This window comes from Prosopis cineraria, unplaced genomic scaffold (genome assembly GCF_029017545.1).
Source record: "Prosopis cineraria cultivar Desert tree isolate PC_DT_omini unplaced genomic scaffold, ASM2901754v1 PC9, whole genome shotgun sequence".
Classification (NCBI taxonomy): Eukaryota; Viridiplantae; Streptophyta; class Magnoliopsida; order Fabales; family Fabaceae; genus Prosopis; species Prosopis cineraria.
Genome location: NW_026555340.1, coordinates 32,794,464 through 32,811,216, shown reverse-complemented (window position 1 = coordinate 32,811,216; position 16,753 = coordinate 32,794,464). Strand labels below are relative to the sequence as shown.

Sequence of the window (16,753 nt, the reverse complement as noted above, 5' to 3'; positions counted from 1 at the left end):
GAAGCTCGGAAACCAGATGCAGTGCTGAGGGTGACGAATAAATAAATTATAAAACCGGAGGCCCGCCTGTTTTCAAATCAAACTGAAAATTTACGGAGATACCCTCCTACAAATGCAATTATTGATATGACCCCCAGACAGATTTGAATTTTAAATTCAAAGTCTAGTTCGGAAGCAAACAAGCAAAGCACTAAGCAGGCAGGGCCGAAGAGAATCCTACTGAATAGTGATTATTTATTTTTATTATTTGCAGTGTAATTTTGTTTGAAACACAGCTAAATATTAAATATGAGTATTTTTTTAATTGAGATTCAAACCTCAGTTTGTCACATTATAAAAGATTAGCCCATTTCTCTAAATGTTACCCCATTAATAAATAGTGATTAATTTTAATTTCACTGATGATGAAGTAATTTGTAGATCCCACCTAATTTGTTGGATTTTCTTTTTCATGTAATTTAAAATTAAGATTTAAAAGTTGGCTCCATGCTAACAGATGCTCCTTAAGATGAGAAGATTGCTGATTCTTTTTTTTTTTTTTTTTGGATAAGAAGAGACTCCAACTATGGGTCATGAGTACAATAATGGGTATCCTTATTTAAAACATGCAAAAAGCTAATAGCAAGAGAACTAATAGTCGTGTAGCCAAGTTCTATGTCTAGTGCTTGTTGAACTAAATCATTAGCTATTGCATTTGCAGTACATGGCAGATACATGAACTTAAGCTCCCGACTTCGTTTCCAAAGCTCATTTATATCTCATAAAATATTAGCATCAGGATGAGCAGTATTGTCCTCCTTATAAATTAGTCAAACAGCCTGAGAGGAATCTAATTCAATGATCACTTTATAATAGCCAGCATCCCATGCTAGACAAGTGCCAAGGAGTATACCCTAAGGTCCTGTTTGGTACGTGAGCTTAAATTTAAAGGGATTGGGATTGAGAATGGGAGTGGGAGTGGGAATGAGGCTTTAAAATTATGTTTGGTATGTGGTAATAATTGTAGGGAATGCTTATTTTTATTTTATTTTATAATTAAACATAAATGATGAAAAGACTATAATACTCTTTATAATTAATTAAAAAAATTGTAACCCAGAGCCCTCTTTTCTCTATGTCGATCAATCTTTACCCTCCTTCCCCCTCTCGCCCTGTTGCCGTCGAATGTGGTTCCTTGGTCACTGTCCTGGACAATCGTGGTTCCTCGCTAATGGATCGGCCAAATCATTCCCCACTAGCTCTCGCTCTCACTCTCATATGCATCTCTCTATTACCTCCTCCATCATTCTCCTTCTCCACACAGATCGAAAGTCGATCCGGTAAGTGCGTCCTTTACTCTTACCTTACCTCCTCATCCTCACTTCTGACACTCAAGTAGTCGTATGGGTTCTTGGACTCTAGCTTAATGAGCGAAGTCTGGAGCTTCTCGTCTTCTTGTTCTCTCATGTCACGACCTTATCAGCCCATTTTTGATGAGCTATAACATTCTCTTTGGTGGCCTCGCTGACGAGTCGAATACGCTTTTAGCTCGATTGGTGCCTCCCCATGATTTTTTCCCCTATTTTTCCCCTATTTTGAATTCTGTAAAAGTATTAGATTGCACCCAGATTTTCATTCTGTTGCACACATTTCTACGTCTTCTGGTGTTGGAAGGAATTCTAAGGAACGCAAGATTTCCAGCAGCCAACCTCTCTTAGATTGATTTCCAGCAGCCAATTGGAACATGGTTGCTTTTATGGCCTTATATGTGGTAAGAATATTTATTTTGATTTTGATTTTTTTTTCCTTTTTCCTTCACAAAGGGATTCTTTGTCGTTAACGAAGCATGGGGATTCTTCTCATAGAGTTTTGATGGCCAACTTGACAACTAAGTTAATACATGCACGCAGAGTCGCAGATGTTTGGGTATAGAGCATTGTTACCTAATTGCAAACTTAAATGCTTATTTATGAGTTGTAAATCTTATCAAACTGTAAATTTAGTTGCAACTAAAAAATAACTTGATAGATATATCATATGATTTGACAAAATACTCCAGGTATAATTTGCTAAGTTGATGATTTTTTTTAAGTTTTAACCATGTATTTATTTACAGAAACTTCTTTGGTAATTATTACTTTGTTTACTTTCCTATGTGAACATGATGTTGGTTAGTTGGAGATTGGTTCCTGTTGTTGTTGCCTTTGTTGATCGTTTTCTCTCCTGTAAAAAGCATTCTTGGTTGGGAGAGCGTTTACTTCAGAAATTTGATGAGCATTTGCTTCCAAAAATGATAATGGATTATAAGTTGGTTTCTTACTTCCCATTATTTGATAGAATTGCTAAAAACGAAACAATACCTCCACTCAGATTGTTGGAGCTGCTCTCAAATTTCATGTTTTTTCCTTGTGGAGAAACATGGCCCAAATACAGGAATGAAATCTTGGTCCCATGGAAGTAGGGTTCTGGGGATTTGTTAGACCATGCTAATTCACCAACATAGTTCCAGATTGTTCCTTAGATTATCTCATATGCTTGCTTTTACTTGTCTCCATTATCCTGATTTGGAAGTTCGTGATAATGCAAGGTATTTTTGTTTATAATTGTTTTCCCCTTTTGTTGTTGTAGTGGTTGTGCGATATCTTTTCAGCATCTTTCATTCTTGAAGTTTAAAATAGCTTGAAAAAAGTTCAAAGGCCTACAAAATGGCCACTCACCTATTTTAATGTTTTCTGTGGCTTATTTTGCAGAATCTACTTGCGTATGCTAATCTGCATTCTAAGGAAGAAGCTTAGAAACATCTTGAAGCTTGGGGACTTGATTCTTGGCATCTCACCATCTTCACAGTCAACTTCTTTTTATAGTGTCCCGTCACCTCGACTTTTTAAAAAATTCAAGACATTTGGGAACTTATCATCCTGCATTCACCTTGAACGTGTGACCCTTTTGCTTGTTAAACAATTTTGGTCATTGTCAAGTTTTGGTGTTAGTAACAGCAAACCTTCTTACCTGGAGGGTGTCAAGGACAGTGAGGCCCCTGCTGAGGAAACTAAATCTACCAAAAGTTCTAGTGCAGAGATTATTTTTGAAGTGGGAAGAATTAGCCAACCACGAGAGCCACTACGCATGATGGATTCTAGAATTGTAGAGATTTTGAACACATTGAGGAAGTACTTTTCTTTCATTCCTAACTTAAGATATATGCCAGGACTCAGAGTTAGAATACAGTGCAATTTGAGACTTAAGTCTAGTAATTCCATCCGCATGTTAGGAATTGATACCACTACTTCACCCGTGGAAGAGATAGATGCCCTTCCCGCTATTTATGCTACTGTGTTAAAATTCTCATCTTCGGCACCATATGGGTCCATTCCATCTTATCACATACCTTTTCTTCTTGGTGAACGTTATGGTAATGATGCATCTCAGAATCTCTCATTAAGCGTTGTACCTGTAGAAAATGGTACCAGAGAAGCGGATAAATTTAGACCTTCAGTGGTGATCGAATTGGAGCCAAGGGAACCAATACCTGGTATGGTTGATGTTCACATTGAAACTAACGCAAAAAACGGCCAGATCATTTAAGGTCAGCTTCAAGGAATTACTGTAGGCATAGAGGACATGTTTTAAAGGCCATTGTTCCACCAGACATAGCACAAGATGCAATACCTTACTACAAATTAGACTTGTTCCTTGCTTTGTGGGAGGCATGTGGGACGTCCTCCGACACTGGGCTGGAGACCTTTCCATTGAAAGGAAGCAAAGGAGTTGCAACCATCAATGGCAAATTGATTACCTTCTGGATTTATATTCAAGCCTTTTACAAGAAATATGGATGCTATTGTAATCCTTTTATAAATTCAAGTACAAGAAATATGTTGTATTATGCATTAATATTTATAACTGAGGCTATTATACAAGTCACAGATAGTATTGATCAATCTCAAAATACAATCAATGCTGTTGCTCAAGGCATATGTAAGATAAAAGGCGAATAAAAAGAAATCCAAGCTTTTGTTTGGCATATATTCATATATTCATAGTTTGGCAATTGACATCATCTCATTCTTGAACTCCTCTAAACCTTGCCCAAATTTTCTTGAAAGCCTCTTGACAGCAATTTGATCCTCCCCACGAAGCTTTCCCTATTAAAATGAATGAAGAAAATTCTGCTGAAACTTGTTATTATCTGATATTCTTAACATTAAAAAATGGTATCCTCTTTTTCATCTATTTTTTGTTGACAATAAAATTAATAGAAGAGAAATTATTGGATTTATTGACTGTTGAGATGGTGAAATTTCTTCAAGATCAATTCAATCATGAGAACAAATCTAAAATTTCTTCATGCAAAGGTAAATAAATTTTCCAAAAAGGAAAAGAAGCACATAATTTCATACTATATTCCTATAATCATGTAAGATATGCCATATCTAACACAAAATACAATCAATGGTATTGCTCATAAATCCAAGCACCCAAGTAAGGTATGCCATATCTAACACAAAAAATTAAATATCCAAACACAACATTACATCTGAAAGATTATCTTACACCAAAATATTGAGTCACCAATAATAGCCTATGCTATCATTTCGCGAATCACGTCAGCCTTGTCCTCTTCAGGTATGGAATAAAAGCCAATTAGCATATTTTCATCACCAATAATCTTCACATATGCCTTGAGACGTTCTTGGTGGGAAAGTCCTTCAACCTTCTTCAACTCAATGAGGAAAGACGACCTCATGCCATCAATGCGTTTTTCACATTCAACTCTATCAAGATGCATGCCCAAACGCTCAGATGACTCCTGCAACCCATCAGCTAGTGTTTGAACAACCATTTTCATGCCTTCAAGTATGGAAGGTTGATCTTCATTGCTATTTCGCTTCCTCTTTTTTGCACCTGAAGTTGCATCAGACGGGGACACCTCAATTAGAGAGTTCTCTTGTGGTGAAGTATTCCCATGTGATACATCCATGTAAGATTTAGTTGGAATGTACTCAATATGAGTGTTTTCTATGGGTGAAATATGATCATCTTGATCATGAATCTCTTCAAGAACATCTTCACATGCTTGAGCATCTTTTCCAGTCGCCCTATCCTTCCCAAAAATATTGGACAGCTCATCATAATAAGGGAAAGTCCTGTTCCTCCACTTTGCAACCTCCTTGTTCACCTACAAGTCAAATTAAATAATAGAAACAGTAGTAAAAACCAGAAGAAAAATTGCAACAATTGCAATTCAGAAAATAACAGAAACTAACAGAAATAAAAAACAGAGACAGAATTTGACAGCAGCAATTAAAAAACCAGATATTGACAGAAATAAAAAACCAGAGACAGACAAAATTTGACAGCAGTAATTAAAAACCAGAAAACTGACAGAAATAAAAAACCAGAGACAGACAAAATTTGACAGTAGTAATTAAAAACCAGAAAACTGACAGAAAAAAACCAGAGACAGATAAAATTTGATAGCAGCAATTAAAAACCAGAAAACTGACAGAAAAAAACTAGAGACAGATAAAATTTAACAGCAGCAATTAAAAACCAGAAAACTAACAGAAAAAAACCAGCGACAGACAGAATTTGACAGCAGCAATTAAAAACCAGAAAACCGACAGAAATAAAAAACCATAGATAGACAGAATTTGACAGCAGCAATTAAAAACCAGAAAACTGACAGAAATAAAAAACCAGAGACAGACAAAATTTGACAGCAGCAATTAACAACCAAAATCTGACAGAAATAAATAACCAGAGACAGATAGAATTTGACAGCAGCAATTAACAACCAGAATCTGACAGAAATAAAAAATTTACCTTAACGTATTCATCCCAAACAAATTTAGGAGCTGTCACACATTTCTTTTCAATGTCCCAACCAAAACCAGATAAATTGAGAAGATTAGAAACTACACCATAGTTAATTTTTAACTTTTCAACCCTAGACTAGATGTGGGGATGGGCCTTAATACCACTTCCAAGTATCAAACCGTCAAGCATATCCTTCAAAGTGTTCAACACACGTGGTCTTAAACCATTGTCAGAGACAAGTTCACCCTTATCATGTAGTGCCATCATGCACTGGATTAGCAACTCATCCTCTTCAGGTGTCCACATGTGCTTATCCGACTTTTCAGACTTGCTTGACATGTTTGTTCAACTATAAGGAGAAAATGTTAGAAATTGACAATGACATAAATAACAATATAAGAATATATTATTACTAAGGAATAAAGCCATGTATTATTAAGGACATGACAATAATACATGTTCTATCATACCATACACCACACTCAAACAAACAAAGGAAACTAACATATTCAAACAAATAATAATATTCAAATGAAATAACTAATTCATCTAAATGTCCTATTAGAAGCAAAAGCAGTGAACATTTCATTAGCAAGAGTATCCCTAAAGGTAGCCCATTCATCAGAAGCATCCATGTTTTGAATTGGAGTGTTTTCCATCCCGTCCACATCAACACCCATTTCTTGAACTTCATTTTCAAGTGGATCCACACCTTCTTGTCGAATTAAGTTGTGTAGGAGACAACAAGCAATTATAACTCGATTCTATGTTCGGATAGGATAAAATGATGAGCTTCTTAGAATAGCCCACCTTAACTTTAAAATGCCAAAGCATCGTTCAATTACATTTCATGCAGAAGAGTATCTCATATTAAAGCACTCTTGTGCACTTCTAGGATGTCATCGTTCTCTCCATTCACTTAAGTGGTATCTTTGCCCTCTATACGGTGTAAGAAATCCCTCACAGTTGGTGTACCCAGCATCAACCAAGTAATAGTAACCTTGTGGAACTCTCAAACCATTCCTTCTACTTATGGCATCACGAAGAACCCGTCCATCTGCTGCGGACCCTTCCCACCTAGGCAAAACATATATGAAGAAACCATCTTGTGAGCAAACACCCAATACATTTATAGTTAGCTCTCCTTTCCTATTTTGATATCTTGCCTTATCAAGAGAAGGAACTCTCAACTTAATGTGAGTTCCATCCAAGGCACCTAAACAATTCTGTAAAATAGCAAAGTCAAATACAAGTTAACACAAATTATTCACATGTCTTTAACAAACAATGATAAATACATAACATGTGTATTTACCTTAAACCACTTCTACCTTTCGTCGTTAGAGTCCTCGGGCACAGGCTCTGGTTTCTTCAACAACATATCTCCAAGTCTCATCATACTAGTAAGAACTGAGTTGAAATACCTACTAATAGTTTCTCCTGATCTACCAAAGTTGTGTTGTATTACTCTATTCTTCACATGATGAGCTAGTATGTGTAAAAACATGGCAACTTGTTCATCTACAAGCATGTTCTTACAAGGTTTAAGACCACCCACATCCGTTAGCATAGAACATAACTTATCAAATGTTGATCTATGCATTCTAAGTAAGTTGTAACATGCTACATCACTACTAGATATCATTCTCTTTAGATAAGATCTCTTAGCAGTGAAACCCATTTTATAAGGTACATGTATGCTTCTTCGCCTCCTTAGCATAATAGTCATACACATATAAGTACAAAATGCATACACTGCCTCAGTCATGCTCATCCAGAAGAGAAACAAATGTAAAAGTATTCTCTTTTCTTCAGATAGTGCCATAACTATGTACCAATTATACAGATATATAAAAGATTAATATCTAACATATACAATGGAATAAAACTAATTAATGGTTAACACTAAATCACAATGACAACATTCTTCAATGAAATTAAAATAACAACTAAAATATATAAATTCTTTTCATTGATAATTATAAAAAGTTATAAAAAAATTTCATATAAAAAAATACCAATAACTTTATCTATCATTTTTAATTAAACTAGGACAATAGGTCAATGAATTTCTATAATATATAGGACTTTCAATCATTCTATTGCCTTATTAATTAGCAATAAAAGTTCATCTCAAAGATAAAATACTACTAATACTAATGCAGTATCAAAATAGGCAAAAATTTCCTAAACATCTTTTTATCAATCTTGCATTGAAAATATGCTTGAGGAGATGCATCCAGAGTTATTTGTCAGAGGACATTATTTTCTTTGTTTGTGCTTTGTTAATTACTTGAAGTACTGATTATGAAATTCTAAAACTGAAAATCCATAAAATGTGCTTGATCGTATAAGAGTGTGTATGTACTTTATATACTAGCTTAATAGGAAGTCTAAGCAGAAACATAATTGTGTTTATTGTTTTTCTCTTTTTTTAATTCTGAAAAGGCAGGTTGAGGAGCATATACGCAGGAAAGCTGTAAAGGAGAAGCAAAGATGAAGAAACAATACTTGATGGAGTGAAAAAGATGGAGAAGCAAAAATATATTTACAACCAATGTGGGCCGAACCCCTGAGAAAATAAGAATGGAGTTAAGAGCCTCCAGTGGAAGCTAGAATTGGTGGATATAAAGCTGACTATATTGTCCAAAAGCTGGGCTTTACATATTAGATTAGAGTAGAAGCAACTGGGTTTATGGGTGGAATTTGGGTTTTGTCGAATGATGATCAATTTTCAGTGGATTATATTTTGTCTAGCACTCAAATTCTCCATTGTAAAATCATAAATTTATCATCCTCAAAATTTATGCTTGCTTCCTTTATCTATAGTGAACCTCAAGAGCTTCGTAAACGCACCCTTTGGAACTAAATTGAACATTTAAAGGGAAAAGCAAAGCCCAAAAACATAGAAGACGAACGAAGGAAATGGATGAGTGATAGTACCTGACAGCGCGATGAAGGAGATGGACGAGTGATAGGCGAGATCAATGGAGCAAGTTGGCAATGGAGATGGCGTCTGAGTTCAATGGAGCAAGTCGGCAATGGAGATGGTGTCTGAGGTATCTAACTCAGGTATGCGAGACTGACGAAGTTTATTAGAGCAAATATGACAGAGGCACTCTTGTCCGAAAATTATTATTACCATGGGTAGTTTTGTCATAAAATATAACAAACCTAGGTTTGATTTCTCAATACCATAGGGGAGATGGGTTTAAGCAATCCCATCTGACTGGGTTTAAGCAAACCCAAGTATGATTTAATATCTCATACCAAACACATTAAATTGGGCCTTTCCCAATACCAATGCCAAACCCAACCCCTCAATACTACATACCAAACATGGCCTAAAGTTCAACAGTGAGACTATCCCCTTAGAACAAGCGATGCATGAAACCTACAATGAATTTCCTAGAGCTGTCTCTTGTCAGTCCTCCACAACCTGTACTTTCTATGATTTGGGAAAAAGCACCGTCAACACTAACGGACACCCAACCAAGAGCAGGAGGTGACCACTATTGTTTGAACTCACGTGATACCGCACCATTCCAATTAGCATCCGTGATCTTTTCCCTGGCAGTTAGAAGATTGCTTATTCTATATCTCATCCGAGGATAAGTTAGAGTTGCACGCACAAGTAGTAAAAATAAAATTTGGGTAATTAAGTAAATTAGCTCTAAATTATAAGTCCCTGAGTAGCTATAACCTTAAACTAATTTTTTGGATAACATTTTCCTTCAACTTTTAAAAACGGTATAGTTTAACCTGTGTTATTAACAAAAATTAATTTTAATTATTAGTTGATTAAAAATAAGAAAAAAGACTTCAAAAATTACAAAAAAGGATCAAATTTCACACATAAGGACCTCAAAAATTATAGACATGGACTAAGAAAATCTTATGAGTTATATTTTTATTTTTGAGATTTTTTTTTACTTTCTAGTCAACTAACAATTAAAATTAACTTTTATCAACGACGGGGCCAAATTGCACTATTTTTAAAAGTTAAAAAAATTATATAAAAAATAAATTGAGGATCTTAGACGTTCCTAAACTTATAGTTTAAGAGTTAATTTGCACTTTGACCCATAAAATTTTATAAACTCTGATAAATTATGGGGAAAAATTATCTGCAATCCAACCCAATAATTATAATTTGTAAGTAGTATATATTATTATGTCTACACAAATGGTAATTGAAAATGATATGACTGAGCGGTGTTATTTATTGTCAAGTACTAATACTTGATCTATTCAAATAACAAATAATCAAAAGTGATGAAAAGAAAATATATTCGTGTTCGTGTTAGATAAAAATAAAAAATGGCAATTACTGTTAAAGACTGCTATAAATATATAAATTTTGTTTATTTTGGGTAAAAAAAGCATATTTTTTCAATTAGACTAGCAAATTATTTCCATCGTGTTTACAAAGAAGCAATCATTCAACTTTTCATTAAATCTACCTTGCTTCTTGTTCCATCAGATAATTTATTACTTTCTGAACTCGTCTTCTCTTGTCAAACTCTTTTATGAGGACGTGCATGGCTATGCCACTTGCAGGGCTTGTTCTTAGTTTATTTCTTGTTTTATAATTTTGGTTTTAACTCCCTTCTCTAAAAAGGAAAACCTTTTCATTGATGGAGTTAAAATGTCAAGTAAATAAACGAGGCCTTATCACCAAAAAAAGTATATTAATGAGGCAATCCAAAAAAAAAAATTGAGGGGGTTGGTTAATGGTAAAAATGTATCCAGGAAACAGTACCATTGGTTTAGTGGCAAAAATTCAGATTACCTTGGCCTTTTTACAGGATTTTGTTGGCTTTTGAAGCTCAACTTTGCTCAGCCAGGGGCGGTGCTGCTCCAGCCACCGGTGTCAAATCTTCCACGGTTGCCAATGGTGCTCTAGTCACCACTGCCACTGGCAAACACTCGTCGAATCCTCTCATTATCTATTTTTCTCCTCTTTTCTTTCCAACTCATCCTAACCTTTAAATTATAGGATGAACGTTCCAGGTTTAATTATTTTTTACCAACAAATATAATTATTATATAAAAATAAATAAATTTAAATTGTTAGAATTTGATCTGCACAGTTTTACAGTTGCATACAATTATTAACAAATTTTTATAAATTAATTTTTCATTATTTATTTTATTGCAGTTATATATTGTGCAAATTAAATTTTAACACTTTCAAATTATTTGTTTATTTTATTGAATGGCACTTGGTTAAACTAGTCAAGAAAATTAAATCAACTTATTCTATAATTTTAAATTTAAATCTTAAAATATGCAATCCCATTAAATAAATATAACAAAAACATTCTAGAAATAGGATTAAGATTAGTTTGGGCATTCCTTATTTAATCATCCAAGTGTTGAGATGGAATTTTGGGGGGCGGGGGGCGGGGGGACACCGCAAAAGGACACTGAGGAGAAGGACACCGAGGGGATCTGCTTCGTGACAATCATGGCTGTAGGGTACTTGAAAAAATATAATAAAAGGCATCCTTGTAATTAACCATCAAATTTTTATTTAGATTTAATCTCTCAATCATGTATTGATCAATTCTTAACTAAAAACTTGCTGTTTATGAGGTTTAATGATACTCCTCATTTCTTTCTTCTATCCATCTATTGTTTTAAGAACCAAATAATCAGATCAGTTAAATTGTGCGTCAGGTGACAATAAATAATTAATTAATTGGGAAAAACAATCATGATGATCACATCATAGTCCCCATCCTTGAATGTTAGTATGTAGATATGGGTCAATCTACTTATTGAACCATTAAATTAATATTTTTACTGATTTAATAAAATATTTTGTTTATAACTCATTTGATTATGTTTTAACTACAGTTTGATCACCATTCAATTACAATTTTAATCATCCTTAATCTTTAAAATAGTGTATTTTTAAAATAGTGTATTGAGCGGTTCAATTAATTGAATCAACTTTCAATACCTTGATTAACATCCAACAATTCAACAATATTTTAAATGTGTCGTGACTCAAGTCAAAAGCTAGGGTAACCAAACTTGGGAATTGCACGTATGCTTGTATATAGCATGAGATAAGCTGGCCACGATCTCACAACCAGTGATGGCTCCCCACCCCCTAAAAAAAAAAAATCTGACTAACATTTAATCATGAGATTGCTTCACTAATTTTGAACATAAAAATTTCAATCAAAATTAATTATAAAGCATATATTGATTGTTTTGACAGCGTGATTTTTTCGACTTTACGCAGCGTATTTTTAATTTCAGGTTAAAATTACTTCCACGTTAAATTTTAAAATTTAAATATTTTAAATAATTTAAGTTAACAACCAAAGCATATATTTTAATAAAAATGCTCAGAAAATATTTTTTGTTGACACATGCCTCCGAAAGTTGGTAAAAAGGAAAGGAAGCAAAGATCATGCTCATAGCGCAACATGCCACACGAAAAACTTGCCAACTCTGTCACTATCATTTTGGGTTCTAAAAGAAGAAAATCACAAACCAATAAACAGAGAAACTCTGCAAGCCTAATATCAATAAGAGCGAGAGATAATTAGCTCAAACCCTCAAACAAGCCTCGTTACCATGTAAAGAAATGATCCAAGAATCGCTGCTAATTGGTAAAGTATCTTTGGAGCATTGCACTGTCCACTTGCCATCAGGGTACCTGTACCTGCAGCTGATATGCAAAAACACACACTAAGTAGCGAGTACCGCGTCACTTGAATCAAAGCACCTTAAAATCGAATAGCATGCGTGTTCACAGTTCACACAGCTACTCACCACATCCCATTGTAGAATTGGTGGTACTTGAGCAGAGGCAGAGCAAACCTTCCGTTTCAGTATCAAACCCACACGCGCCACCAGATTTCCTGCATCTCTCGCACCCAGTATCTGGCACACTAAAAGACAGCTTGATCCCATATACCCAGTCCACAGGGCTAACACCCTTCAAATCATCTATGTTAAACAACGATGTATAATGTGTACAGTCCAATATGTTCATGCTCATGAATTTCACCGTGTTATAACTTGTAAAACAACAAGGTGGTGAGCTATTCGTCAGCAAATGGAACATCCGAAAGGCATTGCAGGACCCGTAAAGCTCGTCACACGAGTGACCCGAGAAGTTGAAGCAGAGGTACTTATAATGGTTGAGAACAGGGGAGTCAATAGAACAATTAAGGAGTGCAAAAACAGTGTCCTGTGACGGGGGGATTATAGCTGATTGAACATCGGTCATAACGAAGTCATGGTGAGGCTGAAGAATGGAGCAAGTAGACATTGCAGGGTCGTAGATTACCATAGATTTCTTGTTGTAGTCAATGGACTGAACCTTGTAAGCACCTGAAGGGGTTTGAAAGAACAAGTCAGTTGTGCAGTTAAACATGTGCCTGAACTGAGGCGCCCCACACCCATCGTCGAGGCCAAACGGGTAGTTTATGGGAATGCTACCACAGAAATTCCTGCAGGGAGAGAGGGTAACAATCGGAACTGCTTGTAGTTGCAGAGTGATTAGGATAACAAAAGGCTTGAAGATGGAGAGTGGCTCTAGGAGTTGAGGCTGCCGCATCTTTACGCTCTCTAAGGTTACGGCAGAAAGAATGCAGGCAAGCAGCAGTAGGAGCTGGAGTAGAAGATGAGTAAATTTGTGTTCCCAGTTTTATTTTATTTTTTTCATGAAAAGGTACAGAAATGTCCGTAATTTACTCTCACAGTTCGAACAGCTCTTGAGTTTTGAAATGTTGGGCACAGGCTAGTGCTTGCTGGGATCCACTCGCCCACGCGTTGAAAAAGTGATGAAAAGCGACTCAATAACGAGTTCCATTTGTCAACAGTCAGCCAGCGCGTCGTTGGGATGCGTGGCCCTTTATAATTCTACGTGATTCGATGCCTTCTGCAGAGACCAGAGACTCAACGGCTCAACGCTCTCCATCCTTCAAGTTGTTGCAGGTACGGGAATAAACTCAGCAAGTAGCCCCCAATCCATTTTACCCATACCCATACCCAAAAAGCTGCCTTTTTTTTTTTCCTTCTAAACATTGTAGCAACTTGCCTTTTTAGTCACTGGAAAGTGGAAATATATACTTCAATCATATTTGGTGTTTAAATTTAGCTTTTACATGTTCCCGTTACCAAAAGTTCCTGATTCAACACTAAAATTTCTGAATAGTTAATCCTCAACGGCTAAAAAATAATGGCAAATAGATTTCCTCTAAAATATTTGTTGTGATAAAAGAGAACGAGTAAAAAAGATAAAACAATGGCCAGTGGCCACCACTAGGGTCGATCCTATCTGGGGCCACCGTGTTGAGTTGCTTGATGATCTCCCGCTTGGGATCTGCCATAGTGGATACTTCCCCTTGGCACTTCACTGCGTATGACTAGGGGAACAAGCTTAGACCCTCAGAAGCCATAATTTACACAATTTTTTTGCCAAACATTGTTGGCTTAGCTTACTAGGCTTCAATGTCTCTGATCTACTGAGAATGGGATTGCAGGTCATCACAGGACAAACTCAGAAGCTTTTATCATCGCCGATCAGATTTCTGAGAATGTTAAGCCATCTTACCAAGCTCCGGGGTACAAATCAGGTGACGTCACCTAACATGTATAGAATCATAAAGAAAGAAAATTAAAATGACACAGATAAGGGTTGGAGCTTGGAACAGAGACCCAGTGATCCATCAATAAGAAAGACCAGATCAAGCCGGGGGAGAGAAGATGGTAATCCGCGCAGAACTGGTCGAGCTTGATTTTGCCATGGTGGTCTCAACTTCGAGGTCCCGACTCCCGAAATTGTGCTGCCGAATAACCGATGGTATGGCCTGGCATTTTCGAAGTGACATATCTTCATAGAAGCTTTGATTACAAGATGACGAAGGAATGTTCCTGGTTTTTAGCTCTCATGCATCTTATTCTGTCACTGAAAATCGGACGTGCAGTTTGCTACTGAGATTATAGATAAAGAGCAACAAATTCCTTTCACGTCTCTTGCGTTTTATTCTGTCACTGATTTATCAGAGGTGCAGTTTACCACTGAGGTTATCAATAAAGAACAGCAAATTCCTTTCACGAAGAGAACGTGGCATGCCTGTTAGCCCATTGTTGTCTGCATGTCATTGGAATTTCACACTGTTCATTCTGGATCCACGCCAGTAACTAGAATGCGTGAGAAATTAGTGAAACTGTCATTTTTGTAATAGGTGCGAAAAGTCAGAAAAAATTAAAACAAAAAATAAGTTGCATGTTGAATTGCTGATAAGCATTTAATAATGAGAACTGTATTTAAAACCTTCAAAATTTATATGAAATGTGAAACATGTGATGGTATTATAGGTTAAGATATAAATCTATCATCGAAGTTTTCATGCACACACTTCATAATCTTAAGATTTTTTTTTAAAAAAATGTAATGTTACCTCAATATTTTTCAGTATGATACAATATCGTCCTACCATTGTTGTTGACTATGAACTTGTTAATATTGACCATTAAATGCTTCCCCAATTGCCATGTGAGAATCCATGTTAGAAGTAACACATTTTTTACTCATTTATTTTTCTTCAAATCTTTTAAGTAGAGTTGAAAATATAAATAAAGTTATGTGAATTGGCTTAGAAGCGTCAGGTTGGGTAAGAAAAACATTAAATCATATAAACATGAGTCTTTTTTAGCCTAGACTAGGTAACTTGTAACTCAAATGGATTAATTTTGATGGGTTAGAGTTAAAACACAATGGATTTTGAAGAATTTAAAGAAATTATTCAATCGATCTTTGAACCAGGCCAAATATACTTGCCCAAATCAAAAGCAAACACATCTAGATTCTCGCTTCAAACCCACTTTTGCTTCGTGAACATGCTTGTGCAAACTGAATCCACTCACCCCCAAATATAGACCAAATGCACTTGCCTAGGTCTAAAAATCAAACTCACTTGCTTAGATCGAATGCATTTGCTTGGATCCAAGTTAAATGTGGTCTACCTAAACGAACACACTCAGAAAAATCCTAACCATGAATGTACACAAAACCATACAGCAATCACATAGAGTCAAAGATGCTCGATGGTTGCAACAACTCACCCCTTCAACCCAAAGTGAACCCATCAAACCTATCTTTGGATTCCATTTCCCTACTGAAATCAAGGCTAGGCTTGAGATCTACCATTGTGTAAGGACATTGATGTCGACATGAGGTTTGGGTTTCAATTAATCCCTTTCATGGGTTTTGCAGAAGACAAAAGAAGATGAAAAACGATGGGGGAGGAGATGAGGAGGAAGTGGAAGGGAACGTGGCAATTATTTTTTTTTTATTTTTTAATTCTGAAAATATACGATGCGGTTATTATGAATCAAACTAATAGTCAAAATTGTTAAAGGATGATGGTAGGGTGAGATTGTGTTGAAATAAAAAGTTGAGGCTAAGTCGTGTCAAAAAATATTTCAAGACATGATACGTGCGTGGTTGGAAATGTCAAAAATAAATTTGTACCTTAATTTTTTTTAAAACAAGCCACGTGATTGCTAGCACTATTATTAATTGTCAAATTTAATATACTAACGATCAACATGAATGGTAGTAGGGTGACAATGTACTAAATTAAAAAATGTTGGGATGATATTGAATAAAAAAACCTAAAGATACCAAGTGTGTTTGCCTGAAAATTTTGATAATGAATTTATAGATTAAGAATATTCAAAAGTTGTGGTTTATGAATTCATTTTGTCAAAACAACGCATGACACGAATCTAGTTATAAAATTTTCCTTTTCTCACCAGATGCATTTTGGCATTTGATAAGATTTGATGGTTATTGAGTTTAATAATGAATATATATTTAAATTGAAGTCAAATGTTTAGGTGGGGATGTAGTTCAAACGGTAGAGAGCTAGCTTTGCATGCGAGAGGTACGGGATTCGATACCCCTCATCTCCATCTTATA

General features: G+C 35.5%; 3 protein-coding genes across 3 annotated transcripts; 1 reads left to right on the top strand and 2 right to left on the bottom strand.

Moving 5' to 3' along the window:
* The first annotated feature begins 2,140 nt into the window (after window positions 1–2,140).
* LOC129319785 (uncharacterized) lies at window positions 2,141–3,564 on the top strand. The gene is made up of 3 exons (XM_054964848.1): window positions 2,141–2,376; window positions 2,483–2,566; window positions 2,730–3,564. Exons 1-3 carry the CDS (start codon window positions 2,141–2,143, stop codon window positions 3,562–3,564), a joined length of 1,155 nt encoding a protein of 384 aa, XP_054820823.1.
* Window positions 3,565–6,344: 2,780 nt separating this feature from the next.
* Window positions 6,345–7,480, bottom strand: LOC129319784 (uncharacterized). Its single transcript, XM_054964847.1, has 3 exons — window positions 7,131–7,480; window positions 6,764–6,876; window positions 6,345–6,511 (listed from the first exon to the last, which is right to left on the bottom strand). The coding sequence occupies exons 1-3, from the start codon at window positions 7,478–7,480 to the stop codon at window positions 6,345–6,347; spliced, it is 630 nt and encodes a 209-aa protein (XP_054820822.1).
* A 4,763-nt stretch (window positions 7,481–12,243) lies between these two features.
* Window positions 12,244–13,518, bottom strand: LOC129320789 (uncharacterized). The gene is given in 3 exon segments (XM_054966393.1): window positions 12,244–12,487; window positions 12,592–12,756; window positions 12,758–13,518. Coding segments are annotated over 3 exon segments (810 nt in total). The 5' UTR covers window positions 13,382–13,518; the 3' UTR covers window positions 12,244–12,466.
* Between the last annotated feature and the right edge of the window lie 3,235 nt (window positions 13,519–16,753).

What these genes read in the sequence shown, in the direction of transcription:
- LOC129319785 (XM_054964848.1), top strand. Translation starts at nt 2,141, where the DNA reads ATGATGTTGGTTAGTTGGAGATTGGTTCCTGTTGTTGTTGCCTTTGTT. An exon ending in GAGCTGCTCTCAAATTTCAT is followed by an intron (nt 2,377 to 2,482) that starts GTTTTTTCCTTG and finishes TCACCAACATAG; the next exon opens with TTCCAGATTGTTCCTTAGAT. An exon ending in GAAGTTCGTGATAATGCAAG is followed by an intron (nt 2,567 to 2,729) that starts GTATTTTTGTTT and finishes CTTATTTTGCAG; the next exon opens with AATCTACTTGCGTATGCTAA.
- LOC129319784 (XM_054964847.1), bottom strand. Translation starts at nt 7,480, where the DNA reads ATGGGTTTCACTGCTAAGAGATCTTATCTAAAGAGAATGATATCTAGT. An exon ending in GAGGACTCTAACGACGAAAG is followed by an intron (nt 6,877 to 7,130) that starts GTAGAAGTGGTT and finishes TGTTTTGCCTAG; the next exon opens with GTGGGAAGGGTCCGCAGCAG. An exon ending in TGATGCTGGGTACACCAACT is followed by an intron (nt 6,512 to 6,763) that starts GTGAGGGATTTC and finishes TTCGACAAGAAG; the next exon opens with GTGTGGATCCACTTGAAAAT.